This window comes from Mauremys mutica, chromosome 5 (assembly GCF_020497125.1).
Source record: "Mauremys mutica isolate MM-2020 ecotype Southern chromosome 5, ASM2049712v1, whole genome shotgun sequence".
Classification (NCBI taxonomy): domain Eukaryota; kingdom Metazoa; phylum Chordata; order Testudines; family Geoemydidae; genus Mauremys; species Mauremys mutica.
Genome location: NC_059076.1, coordinates 129769971 through 129789301, shown reverse-complemented (window position 1 = coordinate 129789301; position 19331 = coordinate 129769971). Strand labels below are relative to the sequence as shown.

Sequence of the window (19331 nt, the reverse complement as noted above, 5' to 3'; positions counted from 1 at the left end):
TTAAACATAATTTAATCCGAAGCAATTTTTAATTTCCTTCATCTTCCAGAGCACTGACTGCCGGATGAGCCTGACGGCCTGTTTCAGTCGGTGGCCGTGCAGCCTGGCATGCCGGTGGAGCTGATGATATGTGAACACTTGGGGGTTGCAATACTGCAGCTCTGCTAGGCACCTCTCAAGAGGCAAGCTGGAGGGCGAGTCTTGGTGGCCACCCAGAGACAACCAAAGCCCTGGCAGAGCAGACACGGGCAACGTGGGAGCCCCTGAGACAGGCCACGGGGCTGCACAGTACAGGCTGCAACAACCCCTCTCGGGGGTTAACACAGCCCCGTGCCCGAGGTGCAGGGGCTGGTACCCACAGCCTGACCTTCATCCCAGGCGCCTGGTCGCAGGGCCTGCGGGCTGGAGCAGCCGCAAGGCATGCTGGGACCGGCCATCCCCGGGGCCAAAGGGCAGCCGGAGACGGGCTGTTACGGGGTGGCCCTGTAAGGTTCATGCGCCCCAGTCTTTAAGGAGGACTAGTCCTTTGAAGGGGACAGGGCGCTGGTTAAGGTGGCCTGGTCCCCCTTAAAGGGGAGCTGAGCGCCGGTTAAGGTGGACCAGGTTCTGTTGCGGGAGGAGCCGGACCCGGCTCTCGTTAAGGGGCCTGGCGCCGGCGGAGGTTTGTTTTTTAAGGTGGCCCGGCGGGGAAGCCGCATGAGCTCGAGGCTCCGCCCGCCGGCGGCTCTCGAGGCTGGGCGCAGGCGCGCTCGCTGTAAGATGGCCGGGCGGGGCGCCGCCGTCCCTGCGCAGCTAGCGGGGAGCGCCCGCCCCACGGGCTCCCCCATGGCGGCGGCCCCCGTGGGGGGGGAGGCGGGGGGTAGGGATAGGGCCCCGCGCCCCGTGCCCACTGTCCAGAGAGAAGGTGAGTGAGTGAGTGAGGGGCCGGCCGGCCGCCCCTCCCCCGCTCCCCACAGGGCGGGGCCGGAGCCGGAGCCTGGCGGGGAGCAGCCGGACTAGGCAGAGCGAGGACGGGGAGCCGGGCCCGGGGCGGGCCTGGGCCTGGGGCTGAGGCGTGATAGGGCCCGTACGTGTGAAAGGGAGAGGCGGGGGGGCTGCACTGGGGGTACGACACAGGGGCGATGGGGGGCTGCACTGGGGGAGCCACAGGGGCGATGGGGGGGCTGTACTGGGGGGAGTCTCTATGGGGAGATGGGGGGCTGTACTGGGAGGAGTCTATGGGGAGATGGGGGTGCTGCAGTGGGGGAGTCTGTGGGGAGATGGGGGGGCTGCAGTGGGGGAGTCTGTGGGGAGATGGGGCTGTACTGGGGGGAGCCACAGGGGCGAGGGGGGGCTGTACTGGGGGGAGCCACAGGGGCGATGGGGGGGCTGCACTGGGGGATATGGGGGGCTACACTGGGGAGCCACTGGGGGATATGGGGGGCTACACTGGGAACCACAGGGGGGATGGGGGGGCTGCACTGGGGGAGTCTGGGGAGATGGGGGGCTACACTGGGGAACCACAGGGGGGATGGGGGGCTGCATTGGGGGAGTCTGGGGAGATGGGGGGCTACACTGGGGAACCACAGGGGTGATGGGGGGGCTGCACTGGGGGGAGTCTATGGGGCTGAGCCCCCTGGATACTGCAGTAATACAAAACATAAGACTAGTGATAATAAAAGGGTGGGGGTGTTGGGCTGGGGAAGGGGCTGACAGAGGGAAGGGGTAAGGAGGAGGTGTTCAAGGGGAGGCTGGAGGAGGGGCTGTTGAACATAAGAACAGCCATACAGGGTCACACCAATGGTCTCGCCATATCATGTCTTCTGACAGCGGCTGGTTCCATATGCTTCAGAAGGAGTGAACAGAACAGGGCAATTTACAGTGATCCAGTCCCTGTTGTCCAGCCCCAGCTTTTGGCAGTCAGAGGCTAGGGACACCCAGAGTATGGGGTTGTGTCCCACTGACCATCTTAGCTAAAACCCATTCATGGACCTATCTGTCATCAACTTATCTAAATCTTTTTTTAATCCAATTATAGTTCTGGCTTTCACAATGTGCTGTGGTGATGAGTTCCACAAGTTAGCTGTGTGCGTTATGAAGAAGTACTGCCTTATATTTGTTTTAAACAGGCTGCCTGTTAACTTCACTGGATGACCCATGGTTCTTTTGTTATGCGAAGGGTTAAATAACACTTCCCTATTCACTTTTTCCACACCAGTCATGATTTTATAGACCGCTATCATGTCCTCCCTTTAGTAGTCTCTTTTCTAAGCTGAACAGTCCCAGTCTTTTTAACCTTTCATATGGAAGCTGTTCCATACCCGTCATCATTTTTGTTGCCCTCCTCTGTACTGCTTCCAATTCTAATACACCTCTACCCTGATATAATGCTGTCCTCAGGAGCCAAAAAATCTTACTGCATTATAGGTGAAACCGCGTTATATCGAACTTGCTTTGATCCACCAGAATGCACAGCCCCACTCCCCTGGAGCGCTGCTTTACCGTGTTATATCTGAATTCATGTTATATCAGGGTAGAGGTGTATATCTTTTTTGAGATGGGATGAGCAGAACTGCATGCAGTATTCAAAGTGTGGGCATAGCATGCATTTACATACTGGCATTATGATATTTTCTGTGATATTATTTATCTCTTTCCTAATGGTTCCTAACATTCTGTTCATATGTGCCGACTTCCCCTCTACCCAGGGGGGTGCTCGACCCCCTGTCCCCTCCGCTCCAGGCCCTGCCCACTCCACCCCTGTCCCCAAACCCCTGCGACACCTCTATCCCTCTCTGGTCTGCCCCCGCCCTGTCTCTTTCCACCCCCTCCCTCAAGTGCGCCCCATCCCCACTCCTCCCCTGCCCTCCCAGAGCCGACCTGCACACCGTAAAACAGCTGTTTGTGGCAGGTGGGAGGCACTGGGAAGGTGGGGAAGGAGTGATCAGTAGGGCCGCCGGTGAGGGAGAGGCACTGGGGAGAGAGTGGAGAGCTTGGCTGTTGGTGGGTGCTGAGCACCTGCTAATTTTTCTCCGTCGATGCTCCAGCACTTGAAGCACCCACAGAGTCGGCATCTTTTATTCTGTTAGCTCTTTTGACTGCTGTTGCACATTGAACAGATGTTTTCAGAGAACTATATACAGTGACTCCAAGATCTCTTTTGTGAGTGGTAACAGCTAATTTAGATCCCATCATTTTGTAAGGATAGTTGGGATTATGTTTTCCAATTGCATTACTTTGCATTCATCAACATTAATTTTCATCTGCCATTTTGTTGTCCAGTCACCCAGTTTAGTGAGATCTTTTTGTAACTCTTCAGTCCATTTTGGACTCACTATTTTGAATAATTTTGTATCATGTACAGAGTTTGCCATATCACTGTTTACCTCTTTTCCCAAATAATTTAGGTATACGTTTAACAGCACTGGTCCCAATACAGATCCTTGGGGGCCCCCGCTATTTACTCTCTCCACTGTGAAAACTGACTGTTTATTCCTATCTTTTAACCAGTTACTGATCTGTGAGAGGACCGTCCCTCTGATCTCATGACTAATTATTTTGCTTAAGAAACTTGTGAGCAACCTTGTCAAAAGTTTTCTGAATGTCCAAGTACACTATATCCGCTAGCTAACCCTTGTCCACTTGTTTGTTGACACCCTCAGAGAATTCTAGTAGATTAGAGAGGCATAATTTCCCTTTATAAAATCTGTATTGACTCTTTCCCAACATACTTTGTTCATTGGTGTGTTTGATAATTCTGTTCTTTATTGTAGTTTCAGCCAATTTGCCTGGTATTGAAATTAGGCTTATTGGCCTGTAATTGCCAGGATCACCTCTGGAGTCTTTTTTATTTTTTTTTCCATATCAACGTCACATTAGCTATCCACCAGTCATCTGATACAGAGGCTGATTTAAGCAATGTTATATGCTGCAGTTAATGGTTCTGCAATTTCATATTTAAGTTCCTTCAGAACTCTTGAGTGAATCCCATCTGATGCTGGTGATTTATTACTGTTTAATTTACCAGTTTGTTCCAAAACCTACCCTATTGACCTCTCAATCTGAGACAGTTAATCAGATTTGTCACCTAAAAGGAATGGCTCAGGTGTGGGAATCTCCCTCACATCCTCTGCAGTGAAGACCAATGCAAAGAAGTCATTTGGCTTCTCTGCAAAGCCTTATCTTCCTAGAGTGCTTCTTCAGCACCTGGATCTTCCAGTGGCCCCACTGGTTGATTGGCAGGCTTTCTGCTTCTGTTGTACTTTAAAAAAAAAAAAAAAAAAGGTTGCTGTTAGTTTTTGGGTGGGAGGAGGCGGGGTGGAAAGGGGGAGGGGAGGTATGGATTGTTGTGGGGAGCTGGCTGGGGGTGGGAGGTGTTGGGAGAGGGAGTGGTGGTGGTGGGAGAGGGGCGAGACTGGTGGGGAGTGTTAAAGGGAAGGTGTGGGGGTTGGCGAGAAGAAGAGGCTAGTTGGGGATAGGTTTTAGAGGGGACATTGGGGATAGCCTTGGAAGTAGTAGCTGGAGCTATGGTGTAATTGCAAAGCAGAGGCTGAAGGAGTGGGGGCTCTCAGACCCTCCTGTGAGGAGACAGTAACTTCACCTAACCACAGTTTACCAGGCCTCTTGGGCTGCGAGAATTTAAATGAGGGAGATTTCAGAAAATAATGCGTGAGATTTTAAATCTCAGTGAAACACACACAGCAAAACCATGTGTCACAGGAGAGAGAAATTTCAAACACCGCTTTAATCTATTCCTTTTAACCTGGGAGTCTCCCTCCCTTCCACGTGAGCACGTCTTGGCAACAGATGTGCTTTTTGGCTCTGGAGCATAGCAAACCTGTAGTGCAGCTAGTGTGTATGTAAATATATACCCTGTCAGGCCTGCCTAGTGTGTGTGTAAATATATACCCTGTCAGGCCTGCCAAGTCTCATTCATTGGGGTAAGGGTCACTCTCTCTTCTCTGTGATGCATTTTAAGCCAGAGTTTGAAGGCTCTCCTTTGTGAGGTTGGATTTTGCTGTATGTTTCAGTGAGACATTTAAAATCTCACTCATTCAAATTCTCACAGTTCGAGACTCATGTCTATATTTTATATACTTTTTGGTGATGCCTAATCTCTCTTGCAGTGAGATCTACATACTGATCCTGATGCACCTGGTGCATTTGCCTCCCTGTAGACAATTTTCTCATACATGCTATGATGTCCATTACTGCACCTGGGGGAGAAAAAAATCTTTTTAAGATTAAGAAAATGGCAGGAATGTGGCAGTGCAGTTCCCCCTGTGAAATAAAATATTTCCCACCATGACAGTGTCTAAAAGCAAGTAGCATTTAAGATGTGAATGGGAGGCTGACTTGCATATATTTTGCTGTAAGTGGAAAGATGCTGTCCTTTCGTGAAGCAGCACCGAAGAACAGGTATGATATGTAAATAGAGCCAAAGTACTTGACCCTGAGTTCTTAAAAATTATAGAAGGGAGACTATCTGCCAGGTCTAGAGAGTTCGTCAAGCAGTGCATGTCACTGTCCTAAATCTTCTGGAATTTTCTTTAACAACAAATATGAACCAAATTTTATACATCAGACCTGCAAAATAGAGTCCTGAAGCTTAATCTTGAAGTTGTGGCTTAGGGTGAGAGAACAGTAAAAAAATTTTCACCACCTCTTACCATTTGATTGTAGAGAGATTCTCCTGTAGAAAGCATCATGTGTGGTAACATGTAGCTAATCACACATACCAACGTAGCTAAACACAACATTACTACCTCATCTTGCCAGAGGTCCAATAGCAGAGATAGTAAATAAGGCTGCCATGTTAGGCTTCATTTATGTATTTATCTACAAAATACTTGCTAGGACACGGAGTACTACAAATTAAAGTGGAACTAAAGTCTAAATTAACCAAGTACAGTTAGTGGTGTATAATTGTTTTATTGTTACATTTCTGAAACTTGCATTAGTGATTAAATTAACAATAGATCACCCCATCGCTAGTGCAAATTAGTACAGGTCTGCTGCAATGATTAACAGAAATAATAGTGACAAAATGATTCCTTATGAGTAATAAAACTGCTTAAGTATGGGTGGTAAACTGACACTAACAATCAAATTCTTGAAGATGAGCATTTACTTTCTTCAGATGAGTAAGTTTGGGGGAAATGGTACAAAGTTCTGTTTTCTCATGTTTGTGGGGTTGGTTTTTTTTTGTTTTTTGGGTAACTACACATGCCTTCAGTTGAAACTTAGCATTTTATAAACTCATTAGCACCAAAGCTCTCAGGGTGAAACTATATATTGAAGGTATTCCTCATTTCCAATAGTCTTCTGCACCAGCTACTATAAGAAGTATTTTAAAAATGCTAGAGGTTACTCCTCTAGCAAAAGAGGATTCATTCATCTGAACTAGGAAGTAGAGTGTTTAAGGCCCTCCATTCACTAATGTCCCTTTAAAATGTTAATTTTGCAAACAATACATTTTCACACCATTAAAATCTCTCTGTTAGCTGGTATGGGTAACAGTGAAAACTAGATTCATGATAACTATCTGTTCTTGTCAGCATATATAGTAGGGGCTGCTAGCCATGTGTATGGACATGAACTAGCCTAAAGGGTGAATGTTAGTAGTAGGGTTGTCAAGCGATTAAAAAAATTAATTGTACTGTTAATAATAGAATACCATTTATTTAAATATTTTTGGGCCTTTTCTACATGTTCAAATATATTGATTTTAATTATAACAGAATACGAAGTACAGTGCTCACTTCATATTTTTATTACAAATATTTGCACTGGAAAAAAAACAAAAGAAATAGTATATTTCAGTTCACCTAATACAAGTACTGTAGTGCAATCTCTCTGTCATGAAAGTTGAACTTACAAATATAGAATCATGTACTAAAAAACTGCATTCAAAATAAGTGTTAAATTTAGAGCCTGCAAGTCCACTCAGTCCTATTTCTTGTTCAGCCAATCACTCAGACAAACAAGTTTGTTTACTTTTGTAGGAGATAATGCAGCTTGTTTCTTGTTTACAATGTCACCTGAAAGTGAGAACAGGTGTTCACTTGGCACTATTGTAGCCAGCGTCGCAAGAGATTTACGTGACAGATGCACTAAAGATTCATATGTCCCTTCATGCTTCAGCCACCATTCCAGGGGACATGCGTCCATGCTGATGATGAGTTCTCTTGATGATAATTCAAAGCACAGCAGATTGATGCATTTTCATTTTCATTACCTGAGTCAGATGCCACCAGCAGAAGGTTGATTTTCTTTTTTGGTGGTTCAGGTTCTGTGGTTTCTGCATCAGAGTGTTGCTCTTATAAGACTTCTGAAAGCATGCTCCACACCTTGTCCCTCTCAGATTTTAGAAGGCACTTTGGATTCTTAAACCTTGGGTCCACTGCTGTAGCTATCTTTAGAAATCTCAGATTAGTACCTTCTTTGTGTTTTTGTCAGATCTTCAGTGAAAGTGTTCTTAAAATGAACAACATGTGCTGGGTCCTCAGCTGAGACTGGTATAACATGAAATATATGGCAGAATGCAGGTAAAACAGAGCAGGAGACATACAATTCTCCCCCAAGGAGTTCAATCACAAATTTAATTAACGCATTATTTTTTTAACCAGCATCATCAGCATGGAAGCATGTCCTCTGGAATGGTGGCCGAAGCATGAAGGGGCATATGACTGTTTAGCATATCTGGCATGTAAATACCTTGCAATGCCAGCTACAAAAATGCCATGCAAATGCCTGTTCTCACTTTCTGGTGACGTAAATAAGAAGAGGGAAGCATTATCGCCTGTAAATGTAAACAAACTTGTTTGTCTTAGCAATTGGTTGAACAAGACATAGGACTGGACTTGTAGGCTCTGAAGTTTTACATTGTTTTGTTTTTGAGGGGAGTTACGTAACAAAATTACATTTCTAAATTGCATTTTCACAACAAAGAGATTGCACTACAGAACTTGTATGAGGTATATTGAAAAATACTATTTCTTTTGTTTATCATTTTTACAGTGCAAATATTTAGAATAAAAAATAATATATACTTTGATTTCAGTTACAATACAATATATATAAAAATGTCAAAAAACATCCAAAATATTTAATATATTTCAGTTGGTAATCTATTGCTTAACAGTGCAATTAAAACTGAGATTGATTGTGATTAATTTTTTTTAATTGCAATTAATTTTTTTGTGACAATCGCATGAGTTAACTGATTAATCAACAGCCCTAATTAATAGCCATGTCAAAGTAAACTTATACAACTGTAGGTATGAATGTCACTTATGATGACACAATTTATTTGTATAGGAAAAGGGTTCTTTAGCTTTGGGGACCTATTCTGGCATCTCTACTTACACAGCCTAAGCCTGGCACTTTAAGGGTTCGAGCTCATACTCTTGTTGCTACTTAAACAAAACATTATGAGCTCTAAACAACTTACCTTTTCTGGGATCACAACCATGACCCCTCTACAGAGAGACAATGTGTGACTTAAATCAGTATATTAATATCTTTGCTCTGAACATTTCATCTTCCCTTCTCTCACCAAAACATGTAATGGACATAAAATGAGAACTGTTAAGTCCTTTAGAAATATTATTTCAGATGCTAGTGAATACAATATCAACCATCTTATCGGAATTCTTACATGCCAGAAAAGCACAAAACTATAACAATGTGCACATTGACTTTCATCTTTGTTGAATGTTTGATAGCAATAGATGATACTCCATGTTTCTTTTTTAGTATTATCATACCTTCTTAGGATATGAGAACCACAAAACAAAATGGTTCTGCCATCCAAAGAAAATAAAGTGACACTTTCAGCAAGAGAAGTAACATGGTCTATTATCCTGCAGTTTTTTAAAAACTTATTTGTGCTGTTGATTCTTTAAACCTGCTTTGGGCAGCCTCATGTACGATGCTAGGATATAACATTTAGAGTTCATTGTTCCTTTAAGAAATTGTTAATTCTTGCTGGGGTCAAACCATGCTGTATGTCCCATTTATCAGAAACAATGCATAACTCCTTGCTAGGCAGATATCCAAGAGACAATGTGTGATTCCTGCAATCCTGAGCTGTGTGTTACAGTGAAAGTGACTTGAAGACCTAGACATTTCATTGCTGTGCCAACTTTTAAAAAAAAATCTTGTTAGTTTCAATTTGCTTCAGCTGTAATGCGCTGATCAGGATGTCATTGGTTTGATAGAATGTAATAAGCAGAGCTCACTATGACTTGGAACAGTGTGCGCCAGAGCCAGAGAAATGGAAACAAAAGAATATGGATTGAAATGATGAGACTAAGGAAAATAGAGGAAGAGAAATGGAAACGGCAGAGTCAATCAGAATAACTTCATGGGTAAGAGAAGACTCCTTCATTTTGGGGGATGACAACGGCTGATATATTGGGCTTTCATCTTAATTTTCTTTAAAATCCAGTATTTAACTTTTTGTGTCTAAGTTGTGCATCACTTAGAAACATTTTAGAGGTGGGTATCGGGGAGAAGAGGCTTACTGACGCACACCCTGTCTAGGAAAAGTCTTGCCAAAAGCTTGTCCTTTATATGTTAAGTCAAGTATAATACTTTTCATTGCTCTGTATATTAAGGTGGGCCTAAGACCTGTTCACTTCAGCCACAACGAGCTATAACAGGGTTTGTGCAGTCAAAACCAAACCATGTTATGATCTGGCTTGGCCAGCACCAGTTCTAACAATCCCCACTGAACTCTTGTTTTATCAGTATATAGCAGTTTTTTTACCCTTAACCTGCAAATGCTTGTACTTAACTTGCACATGTAGTCCCACTGAAGTCAATGAGACTATGCCTGGGAATCAAGCATATGCAAAAGTGTTTGTGTAATTTTGTGCACTATCCTATCTAGGCAACTACCACAAAAGATTTCGCTGTGGTTCACTTTGAAAATATAGAATGGGATTTTTTCAGAAGCACTCTGCATTGGCCTAATTCTGCTTCTGTTGAAGTCAAGGAGCTAGATATTATCTTTGGAAAATCATGGGAGACAGAAGAGATTCCAGAAGACTGGAAACGGGCAAATATGGTGCCCATCTATAAAAAGGGAAATAAAAACAACCCAGGAAACTACAGACCAGTTAGTTTAACTTCTGTGCCAGGGAAGATAATGGAGCAAGTAATTAAGGAAATCACCTGCAAACACTTGGAAGGTGGTAAGGTGACAGGGAATAGCCAGCATGGATTTGTAAAGAACAAATCATGTCAAACATATCTGATAGCTTTCTTTGATAGGATAACGAGTCTTGTGGATAAGGGAGAAGCGGTGGATGTGGTATACCTAGACTTTAGTAAGGCATTTGATATGGTCTCTCATGATATTCTTATCAATAAACTAGGCAAATACATCTTAGATGGGGCTATTATAAGATGGGTGTATAACTGGCTGGACAACTGTACTCGGAGAGTAGTTATTAATGGTTCCCAATCCTGCTGGAAAGGTATAACAAGTTGGGTTCCCAGGGGTCTGTTTTGGGACCGGCTCTGTTCAATAACTTCATCACTTAGATATTGGCATAGAAAGTAAGTTTATTAAGTTTGCAGATGATACCAAACTGGGAGGGATTGCAACTGCTTTGGAGGATAGGGCCATAATTCAAAATGATCTGGACAAATTGGAGAAATGGTCTCAGGTAAACAGGATCAAGTTTAATAAAGACACATGCCAAGTGCTCCACTTAGGAAGGAACAATCAGTTTCACACACACAGAATGGGAAGAGACTGTCTAGGAAGGAGTACGGCAGAAAGGGATCCAGGGGTTATAGTGGACCACAAGCTAAATATGAGTCAACAGTGTGGTGCTGTTGCAAAAAAAGCAATCATGATTCTGGGATGCATTAACAGACATGTTGTGAGCAAGACATGAGATGTCATTCTTCCGCTCTACTCTGCCCTGGTTAGGCCTCAACTGGAGTATTGTGTCCCGTTCTGGGCACCACATTTCAAGAAAGATGTGGAGAAATTAGGGTCCAGAGAAGAGCAACAAAGTACAGTTGTAACATTCCACTTTTTTTTATAATCTCTTGGGTTTTGAAAAACTTTCATTGACTACATTATTTAAGAAAATTGAAATATGTTAACAGTTTCAGATTTTTCCTCAAGGGAGCACATCCTTTCATCAGCCAGCTGCTGAAGCCCATGTCTGTCTAGTTCTGCTTTGTCTTGTCTCTGAGGTACACAGTTTTCTCTTTGACTCCACACTTGAGCTTGCAGCCATCTTTTAAATTGGTCACCAGGATGAGACCTTAAAAATTGAGGTCCTCTCTGCTCTCCATTGTTCAAAAATAAATAAAATAAACCTTTGGCACTTTTCACAGGAATAGGGCATTTGTCCTGATGTGCCTTTAAGAGTTCCCTTTTAACTAGCTGTGCAGTGGCTTGTGTGCATGTTTGGCTGCTCCACTGCATCCCAGCGGTGGTGTATTTCTGTAGTGTTGTATGCCTGTAGTTTGGGATGAAAGGTGTTAAGAAAACATAATTTGATTTTTCTAGCACTTCTAGTGAACATGTTTTTATGTATGGTTGAGAGTACTTTCCCTTCTGCCTCCCAAAAACAATTACCAAGAAAGAGAGTGCTTACCACAGAGTTTGTTTTCCAGTATTTCCTACAATAGAACCTCTGCCTTTCCTTCTTGCAGTTACTATGAGGCAGCAAATAGAAGATCATGTAAAAATGCTTGTGAAATAAGAAAATCACTTTTGGGGTCAACATGTTCTCTACATATTTGTTGAAGTCAATGCGTATATATGTTAAAGTTGTAGTCCTGACTTTTAATACTATACATGTCTCTGTGGTATTTGAGAGCAGAAATTCATTTTACCGTGTTTTATTGGTGCCATCAAACTGAAACCCCATTGCCCCCTCTTGCCTAAGGGCTGTATTTGGTACAAGGTTTTTCTTTGCACTCTTCTAGATTTCTGTACTCTTGCAAGTTATCCTTGAGAATCAGGGAAGAAGAGCTGTTGGAAATAGTGAGGTTGAGCACACTTCCTTTTCCTTCACACTCTGATCAAAAAGCTTCTGCACAAAACTATAGCATGTTTACAGTATAACTTTTCTAATGTTTTAACAACATACTCTCCTACCACCTTTAATCTTACGCTTCTTAGAGGTTGAAGACTGAGGACAGGTCTATTCTACTGTGGGGATCGATGCTCTGAGATTGATCCCCCAGCAGTCGATTTAGCGGGTCTAGTAAAGACCCACCAAATCAACTGCACATCGCTCTCCAGTCGACCCCTGTACTCTATCCCCAACGAGAAGAGTAAGGTAAGTCGACGGGAGATTTTCTCCCGTCAACCTCCTTCAGTGTAGCCCCCGCGGTAACTCGACCTTAAGTTATGTCAACTCCAGCTATGTGAATAATGTAGCTGGAGTTGCATAGCGTAGGACGACTTACCGCGTAGTGTAGACATAGCCTGAAGGGAAGTGGAAATAAACTGCGTGCAAAGAGAAATTTTAAAAACATCTTGAAGATGCTTATTAAATGACATAATCAGAATTTTCATGGGGATCTCCAAAAGTTTTCTCTAAATCTTAACCTCCAGTATCTGTCCCTACACTTTTGTTAGGACAAAGTTAAGAGAAATGTCTGAGAACTTTTAGCATGTAGCAAAAATAAATTAGTACAGTAATATTTCATAAAGTGCTTTTTTGAGTACCTGCATATGTCACTGCTTTAATTGCTGTATCAAAGCACAGTGCCAAAGGAGGAACAGACAAATAGTTACAAGGCTAAAAACAAATGCAGCAAAGCATACACCTACAATGGGGTAGCTGAGAACAGTGTGTCAGGAATTGAATCCTTGTCTCTTAACTCTATTGCTGGACAGTGAGTCTGCAGCAGGCTATTCAGCTGGGCCCAAACTTTCAAAACTGTCCATTTGGGTTTTCAAAACTGTCCATTTGGGTTTTCAAAACTGTCCATTTGGGGAGGTGGTGGAGATGCCCAATTTAAGCACCTCTTACGCTCCCCGTATGATAGGGGTGATGATAATGCTAAATCAAAAAGCATTGGGAGTTCTGTAGATGAAAAGCAATATATAAATGCTGAGTCTGAGTACATTAGTGTGAATTCCTCTTCTTTTGGATTTTGCATTCCCACCCTCATCGAGTGTCTCCATTTTGGTACACCTCTACCCCGATATAACAAGAATTCGGATATAACGTGGTAAAGCAGCGCTCCGGGGGGGGCGAGGCTGTGCACTCCAGCAGATCAAAGCAAGTTCGATATAACGCGGTTTCACTTATAACACGGTAAGATTTTTTGGCTCCCGAGGACAGCGTTATATTGGGGTAGAGGTGTAATAATTGATGTTCCCCATTATGATCCCACGACTTCTCATCACTAGTAGTTGTCAGATTAAAGATTAATATAAAGTGGATCAAAAAGTAGAGTCTTCTGCATTCTTTCTAAATGCTCTCAAAGGGCTACAATCAAGTGGCTTAAGCTGCCTTTAAATTGTTATAATCCACTAGGATCTACACCAAAGCTGCTTTGTATTGCCAGTTTTGGCTTTCAAGCAGTTACGGACTCCTGCACTGCTCATGTTGAATCTACGGGGTGCAGTTTAAGGACATGAATAAAAATAGAACAAGGAAGTAAATTGTTGTTTATTTCAAGCAGTCATAACAAGATATTTGCTTACTAAGTAGAAAAGAACAAAGATGTTTATTTTACAACTTAAGAATGATATTTTCAGACAGCAGAAAAGTAAAAGCAAATTTAAATGATAAAAATGTGTTGATGATGGCCTTATAAATAGGTGCCAGTGATATTTGGGCCCAATACTGTACTTGGCATTACAATCAGGTAGAAAATGTCTTTTTTTTTAATTAACTGATCATTTTGAAAAATTAAGACCCTTCTTATGCAGGCTCCCCCAAAAGTGTTATTTGGTCTGCTGGCTGACCATCTGCCATTAACTAGTGTACCTCATTGATAGCTTTGGGTACAGTGCTACTGGTGTATGTACAAGAGCTACTGCTGCCAAGAATGATTGGTTTATTTGAGTATGTATCTGTTCAAGTACAATTGGGTCTCTCCTCTTCATCTGAATTTGTTTCTCGCATGATAATTTGTTTGTGATACCACACTTAGCTGTGGTTAAAAATTATACTACCCCAAACTAAGGATAATGGGTTCTAGTAGGAAATAATGGATCGTTGCTTGCTGTGGAAATGAGCTTTCTATAAAAATAAAATAAACATTAGGAGATGAATTGTTATTTAAAGACTTTCATAGTGAATGTCTTTTAATAAAGAACAATGCTTAGAATTTTGGCATACAAATGAATTACATTTATTCTGGGTCTTTAAAGCATAAGGATAACCTGCTGTATTTATTGCTATATCTTTCATATAGTCGTATTTTTTTAAATCCAAGCTCATCTGGGAGATGGATGTGCAGTTACCTTTATAAGGATCAGAGAACAATCACTGATGTAAGCATAGCTAAAGTGTTTGGGAAGTCTGTTTTTGCTGTAAAAGGAATCTTCAAAAAGCTTCCAAAATGCTATAGTAATATATTAAGTTAAGAATTTTTCAGCATCTCTGTAATGATTATCAAAGCATAAGATTTGGCTCAGAGTAAGTTTAGAATGTGAATATTTTGTGTCCCACTCCTGGGTTCAGATTATTAGACTTCTCTCTCTGAGTTGGGCTCAGAAGGTAAGATCCTAAATGCAAATAAAGGGAAACAGTAGAATCCAAGGTAATATAGACAAGTTCTGCATCTGAGAGCAGATGAGCACTGAATTAGGGGGTGGAGTTTTGTTCAATAGATACAAAGAGAATGGCTTTCTTTCAAGATTACAGTCCTTGGGAAGTGGTATTAAGAAGAGTGTGTGTGTGGTTTTTTTTCCCCCATTGCTCACTTATTTTCTTGGCAAACTCCACCCTTGTAAATTTGCTCAATGGTCCCTCAGCTGCCATTCATTATCAATTATCCCTAACTCTGCATCAAGTAAAAACTCTATTGACTTTGTACCTTCTGTCCTGGGAATATCTCTTTGCTAGCAAAAATTCAAGACTATTTTAATTGATTAAGAGATGTCTCATGTACAAAGGGTGACCACACTGGCAGATTTATTGGCATGAAATACAGCAGATTGTAGCCATCCTCATCTTTAATGTGGGCTGTGGCCTGTGGGACTACAAGTCCCATCATGCAATGCTCCAGTTTGATACAAGCAGAGGCTACTTGGATCAACAAGGAGTATCCTATGCTGGAACTTTTAAACTCAGTGGGCCACATATCTAAAACAGGGACATATGTCCAGTACTGCTCATACTCTTAGCACCTAAATATAGTATGAATTTAGATTTAAAAAGTTAGTTGCTGTTCAAAAAGCTTTGCCCAAAATAAAGGTGATTTACCCAAGGTAACAAGCGTGTCGTGGAGCTGAGACTAGAACCAAGTTGTCCTGGTGAAAGTCTTGTGCTTTAACCACAAGACAATTGTTTCTCCTTTTTAAATACAACTGAGTTCTGGTTTAATTTACCCTATTGTGCCCTCTTTTGCATAGGTATTGCATATTGTATAGTACATCACACTCTGGTGTGAAATGTCTTGCTTTTATCCTGTTGTCACTAATGCACAGAACAGCATTAACACACCAAAATTTAAATATAAACACTATCCACTAACATATACTGATGTTTATATAAACATTTAGTAATCCATTATTAATACAGTTAGTAGTCATGGTAGTAATTTGGATGGTGTGATTGGTAATGGGATCTGGAGCATTTCACCTCCAGATCATAGTTCAAAACATGGTCAGAATGGACAAAAATCTCTTCAGTTGAGGACTGTTCAGAGAGGCCTGTGTGAAATGAGTTGTTTATTGTCCACATTTGTTCTGGTCTCAGTACCAGGAGTTCACATTGTAACTGGCACTGTTTGTTAGCATTCTCAACAGGTGCTTAAAAGTTTTCAAAATATAAACTGCCCATAGAATATATGTTTCAAAACAACATACTTTACATCTAGCCCCTATAAGGTCCAGTTAAACTCGCTTCACTGCAAACTTTGCCGTTGGACCAAATCCTGTTGTGCTTCCTATGGGTTCTCCTTATTAAAGTAGTGATGCATTTTTCAGAGTATTAAATAACTGACTTGCATGCCAAAATTCTGAGCCTGGGAATATATATTAATTGAGCCATGGCAGCATTGTGTTTCTCTGGAGTCATCACAGCACGATTGTTGAATGTCAGCCTTTAAGAGCCCTTCCTTGTGATTAGCGTTAACATGTCCATATCTGCCATCATTACACTATCGGTGCAAGTCTTTTCCCATAACTGGGCATAAGAGGGAAAGGTGTTGTCGTTGTCTGTGGGTGTTTTGGCCAAGTACAATAACCTGAACCCTGGGTGAAAAGGAATCATTTTGAGACCTGATTCACATGGATGCCTGGTAAACGTCAATAATCAGGATGTAAAAGGGCAGTAAACATTTCTGGTAAATGGGCAGTGTCTATAGTTATATCTACATTAGAAGCACAGCAATGTGTGTATTCAGGAACATTGTACATAAATGGCATGCAGGGCATGATGCCAAAGGCAGTGATCAGTCAAGTAGTGCTGAGGTTCAGGATAGTATGTATTATGGGGTGTGATAGTGTGATTAAATTGTCCTCATTCAGGAGTTCTCATACTTTTCCATAGCGTGGCGCACAGTCACATCTTAATATGCTTTAGGAACATGAACTCTCCCGTTCCCTGTCACCTAAACCACATCCTCTCCCATTTGCAATTGCACATCGTCACTGTGGCAAGTACAGCAATTAATTATATGCATAAGTAATATTACAGAAATATTAAGTGTAATAAGTGTAGCTTAGTTGCCTTTAATATGATGTAGCACCAGGAAACTATGGAGGAAGGTTAGCAATGTGCAGTTAGCCAGTTCTCTGGGGCCCATTGCCAAGTGGTCACTGTTGGAGGACAGGTGTTCTGTTCCTTCCATTCTCCTATGGTTCTGTTTCTCTGGTGGGCCCATTTGCAGAGGGCTTTATTAATGTATCTGGTCTGTGAATTCTTCTAGAATAACAGGGAAATACAGAGCAGACTTTCAGTAATAGTGAATTGTAACAAGCTGGCTTGATCCTGTGGTCCTGGATTGCTTGATTTCACTGCCCTACTCTTTGGTTTTTTTGGGGGGTGCTTTTCCCCTGCTGTTTCCACTCTCTGGAACAGCTTTCTTACCTTTCTGCCTCTTCTGAATCCATCTCTAGATTCATCTCTTTTCTCTGCTTTAGGACCCCAACCCTCTGTAATAACTTATTTGGGCAACTTGGGGTTTGAATTTATAACATTGGATTAGTTTCAGCTGTTCTTCTGAAATGCACAAATATCCCACGATTAGCCTTTGCATAATTGAACTAACACTTGGATTTTTTTTTTCTTCCTGCGTGTGAATTTCAGGTCTTTTTGACACAGCTATATTCATTTTGATATATAAAATAATACCAGTAAGCACCCATCTAGTGCTTTAGATCTCCTTATGATTAATACAAATGCAGTCACTAGGTAGGATTGGGCAGTCTATCTAAATCTGTTTGAATATAGCAAGAGAATCAAAACTCTCAATTATTCCCTCATTTTTCCCACCAGCCGCCACCTCCAGCAAAACAGGTGGATTCTGTAATTACTGCCCAATTGAAGTTATTTATATCAACAGAACGGGTATGGCGTGGATAAGAGCAGGGAAAGCTTCCTTCCCGCTGCTGCTCTGGGCTCTGAAACACAGCAAGGTGGGTGGGTCTCAGAGCCTAGGCTCCAATGCGAGCCCAAATGTCTACAATGCTATTTTTACGCCTGTAGCACAAGCCCAAGTCAGTTGACTCAGACTCTGAATCTCGCTGCCCGTGGGAATGTAGACCCACAGTTACCTTATGCAATCCTGTGTTCTGTAACTGTCACCTTTGTCTTCATGCCCCTTCCATTGTGTTGTACACCCATGCATTGTGTTTTAAACAGGAAAAAGGACTGTTTCTTATGTTTGTACAGCACCCGGCACAAAGAGGCTGTAATCCTGATTGGTGTCACTAGGACTGCCGTAATACAAATCACACACTGGATTGTTAACTCTGCCTTCATGTGGGCACATACATTGATGCAGTCAAAACTTTTTCTCAGGCATTAGCCAAAGAGGCTCATCTAAACATCTTTTTTTAAAGTCCCTAAATACGGTCGTTATAACCTGGCACTCCAGATCCTGTGACTTCTAGTGGCAATGGTAATTGATCTTACCAGCTGTAACTGCAGTGTCAGAAGATGATTGTTCAGCTACCTATTCAGGAGTTACAGTGAAGTTATGCAGATATACTTCTGATTCATTTGTGAAGGGGCGTTATTGGAGATCAAATATAGTAAGCCCTAAAATCACAGGCAAGAATTATTGCTTTGTCTCCTTGGAATATCACTAAGATCAGAACAAAATCAATGCTCTGTATTTCCCAAGGATATTGAGGATACATTGGGTAATGACCATGACGATCTCCAAATCTCCTCATTAAATATCATATATAAACATATGGAGTGAAATTCCAGCCCCATTGAAATCAATGGCAAAACTCCCCATTGATTTCAACAGGGTCAGGATATCACCCTGGAATAGGAAGATGATGATTGGAACAAACTTACCCTTCTTTACTTTGTTCCCCACTCCCTTACTCCCAATATTGCTGATCATTAATATTTTCCACTTCTATAGCACTTCCTTTGTGAGCATCTCAGTAGACTTTACAAAACGCTGAGTCTCACGGACCCTGTTTGAGGGATAGGGGAGTAAACATTACAATCTCCATTTTACAGATGGTGAAACAGAGACAGAAACTTAAATGACCTATCCAAGGTCACATAACAAGTCAGTAACAGAGCAGATAGGAAGTGCCATGCCAGATCAGGCCAACTGTCCGGCTAGCCCAGTGTTCTGCTTCTAACAATGGCGAGTGCTTCAGAGGAATGTGTAAGAAACTTTATAGTGGACCATTATGGAATTACCTATCCAGAGGGGAAGTTTCTTTGTAACCCCAGGCAGCTACTGATTGACTTGTGCCCGAAAGCAGGAGGGTTTATATCCCTCCTAGACGTTGTTTTCATCCTATCTAATGTAAGTCTGGATGTTCTCATTATCAGTATAAACGTCCAATAAATGAGGACCAATCGCTTTGTGGGGAACAGTCATTTGTCTGTTTTGTGAGGGAGAATTGTCTTTAAACGACAATGTTAGTTCAGAGCGATCTGAGCCCATGCCCTGGAATGCTTCACAAAGTTTTTGTGGTCATGGACAAAATATTGAGT

The 19331-nt window shown here is 42.2% G+C and overlaps 1 protein-coding gene across 1 annotated transcript in view; it reads left to right on the top strand.

The window, feature by feature from the left end:
• Positions 1-744: 744 nt before the first annotated feature.
• KRCC1 (lysine rich coiled-coil 1) overlaps positions 745-19331 on the top strand; it is a 38047-nt gene continuing 19460 nt past the window's right edge. Inside the window, exon 1 of the mRNA XM_045019742.1 lies at positions 745-904. Within this exon, the coding sequence (XP_044875677.1) occupies positions 760-904 (145 nt within the window). The 5' untranslated portion in view covers positions 745-759. The remainder of the gene's footprint in view (positions 905-19331) is intronic.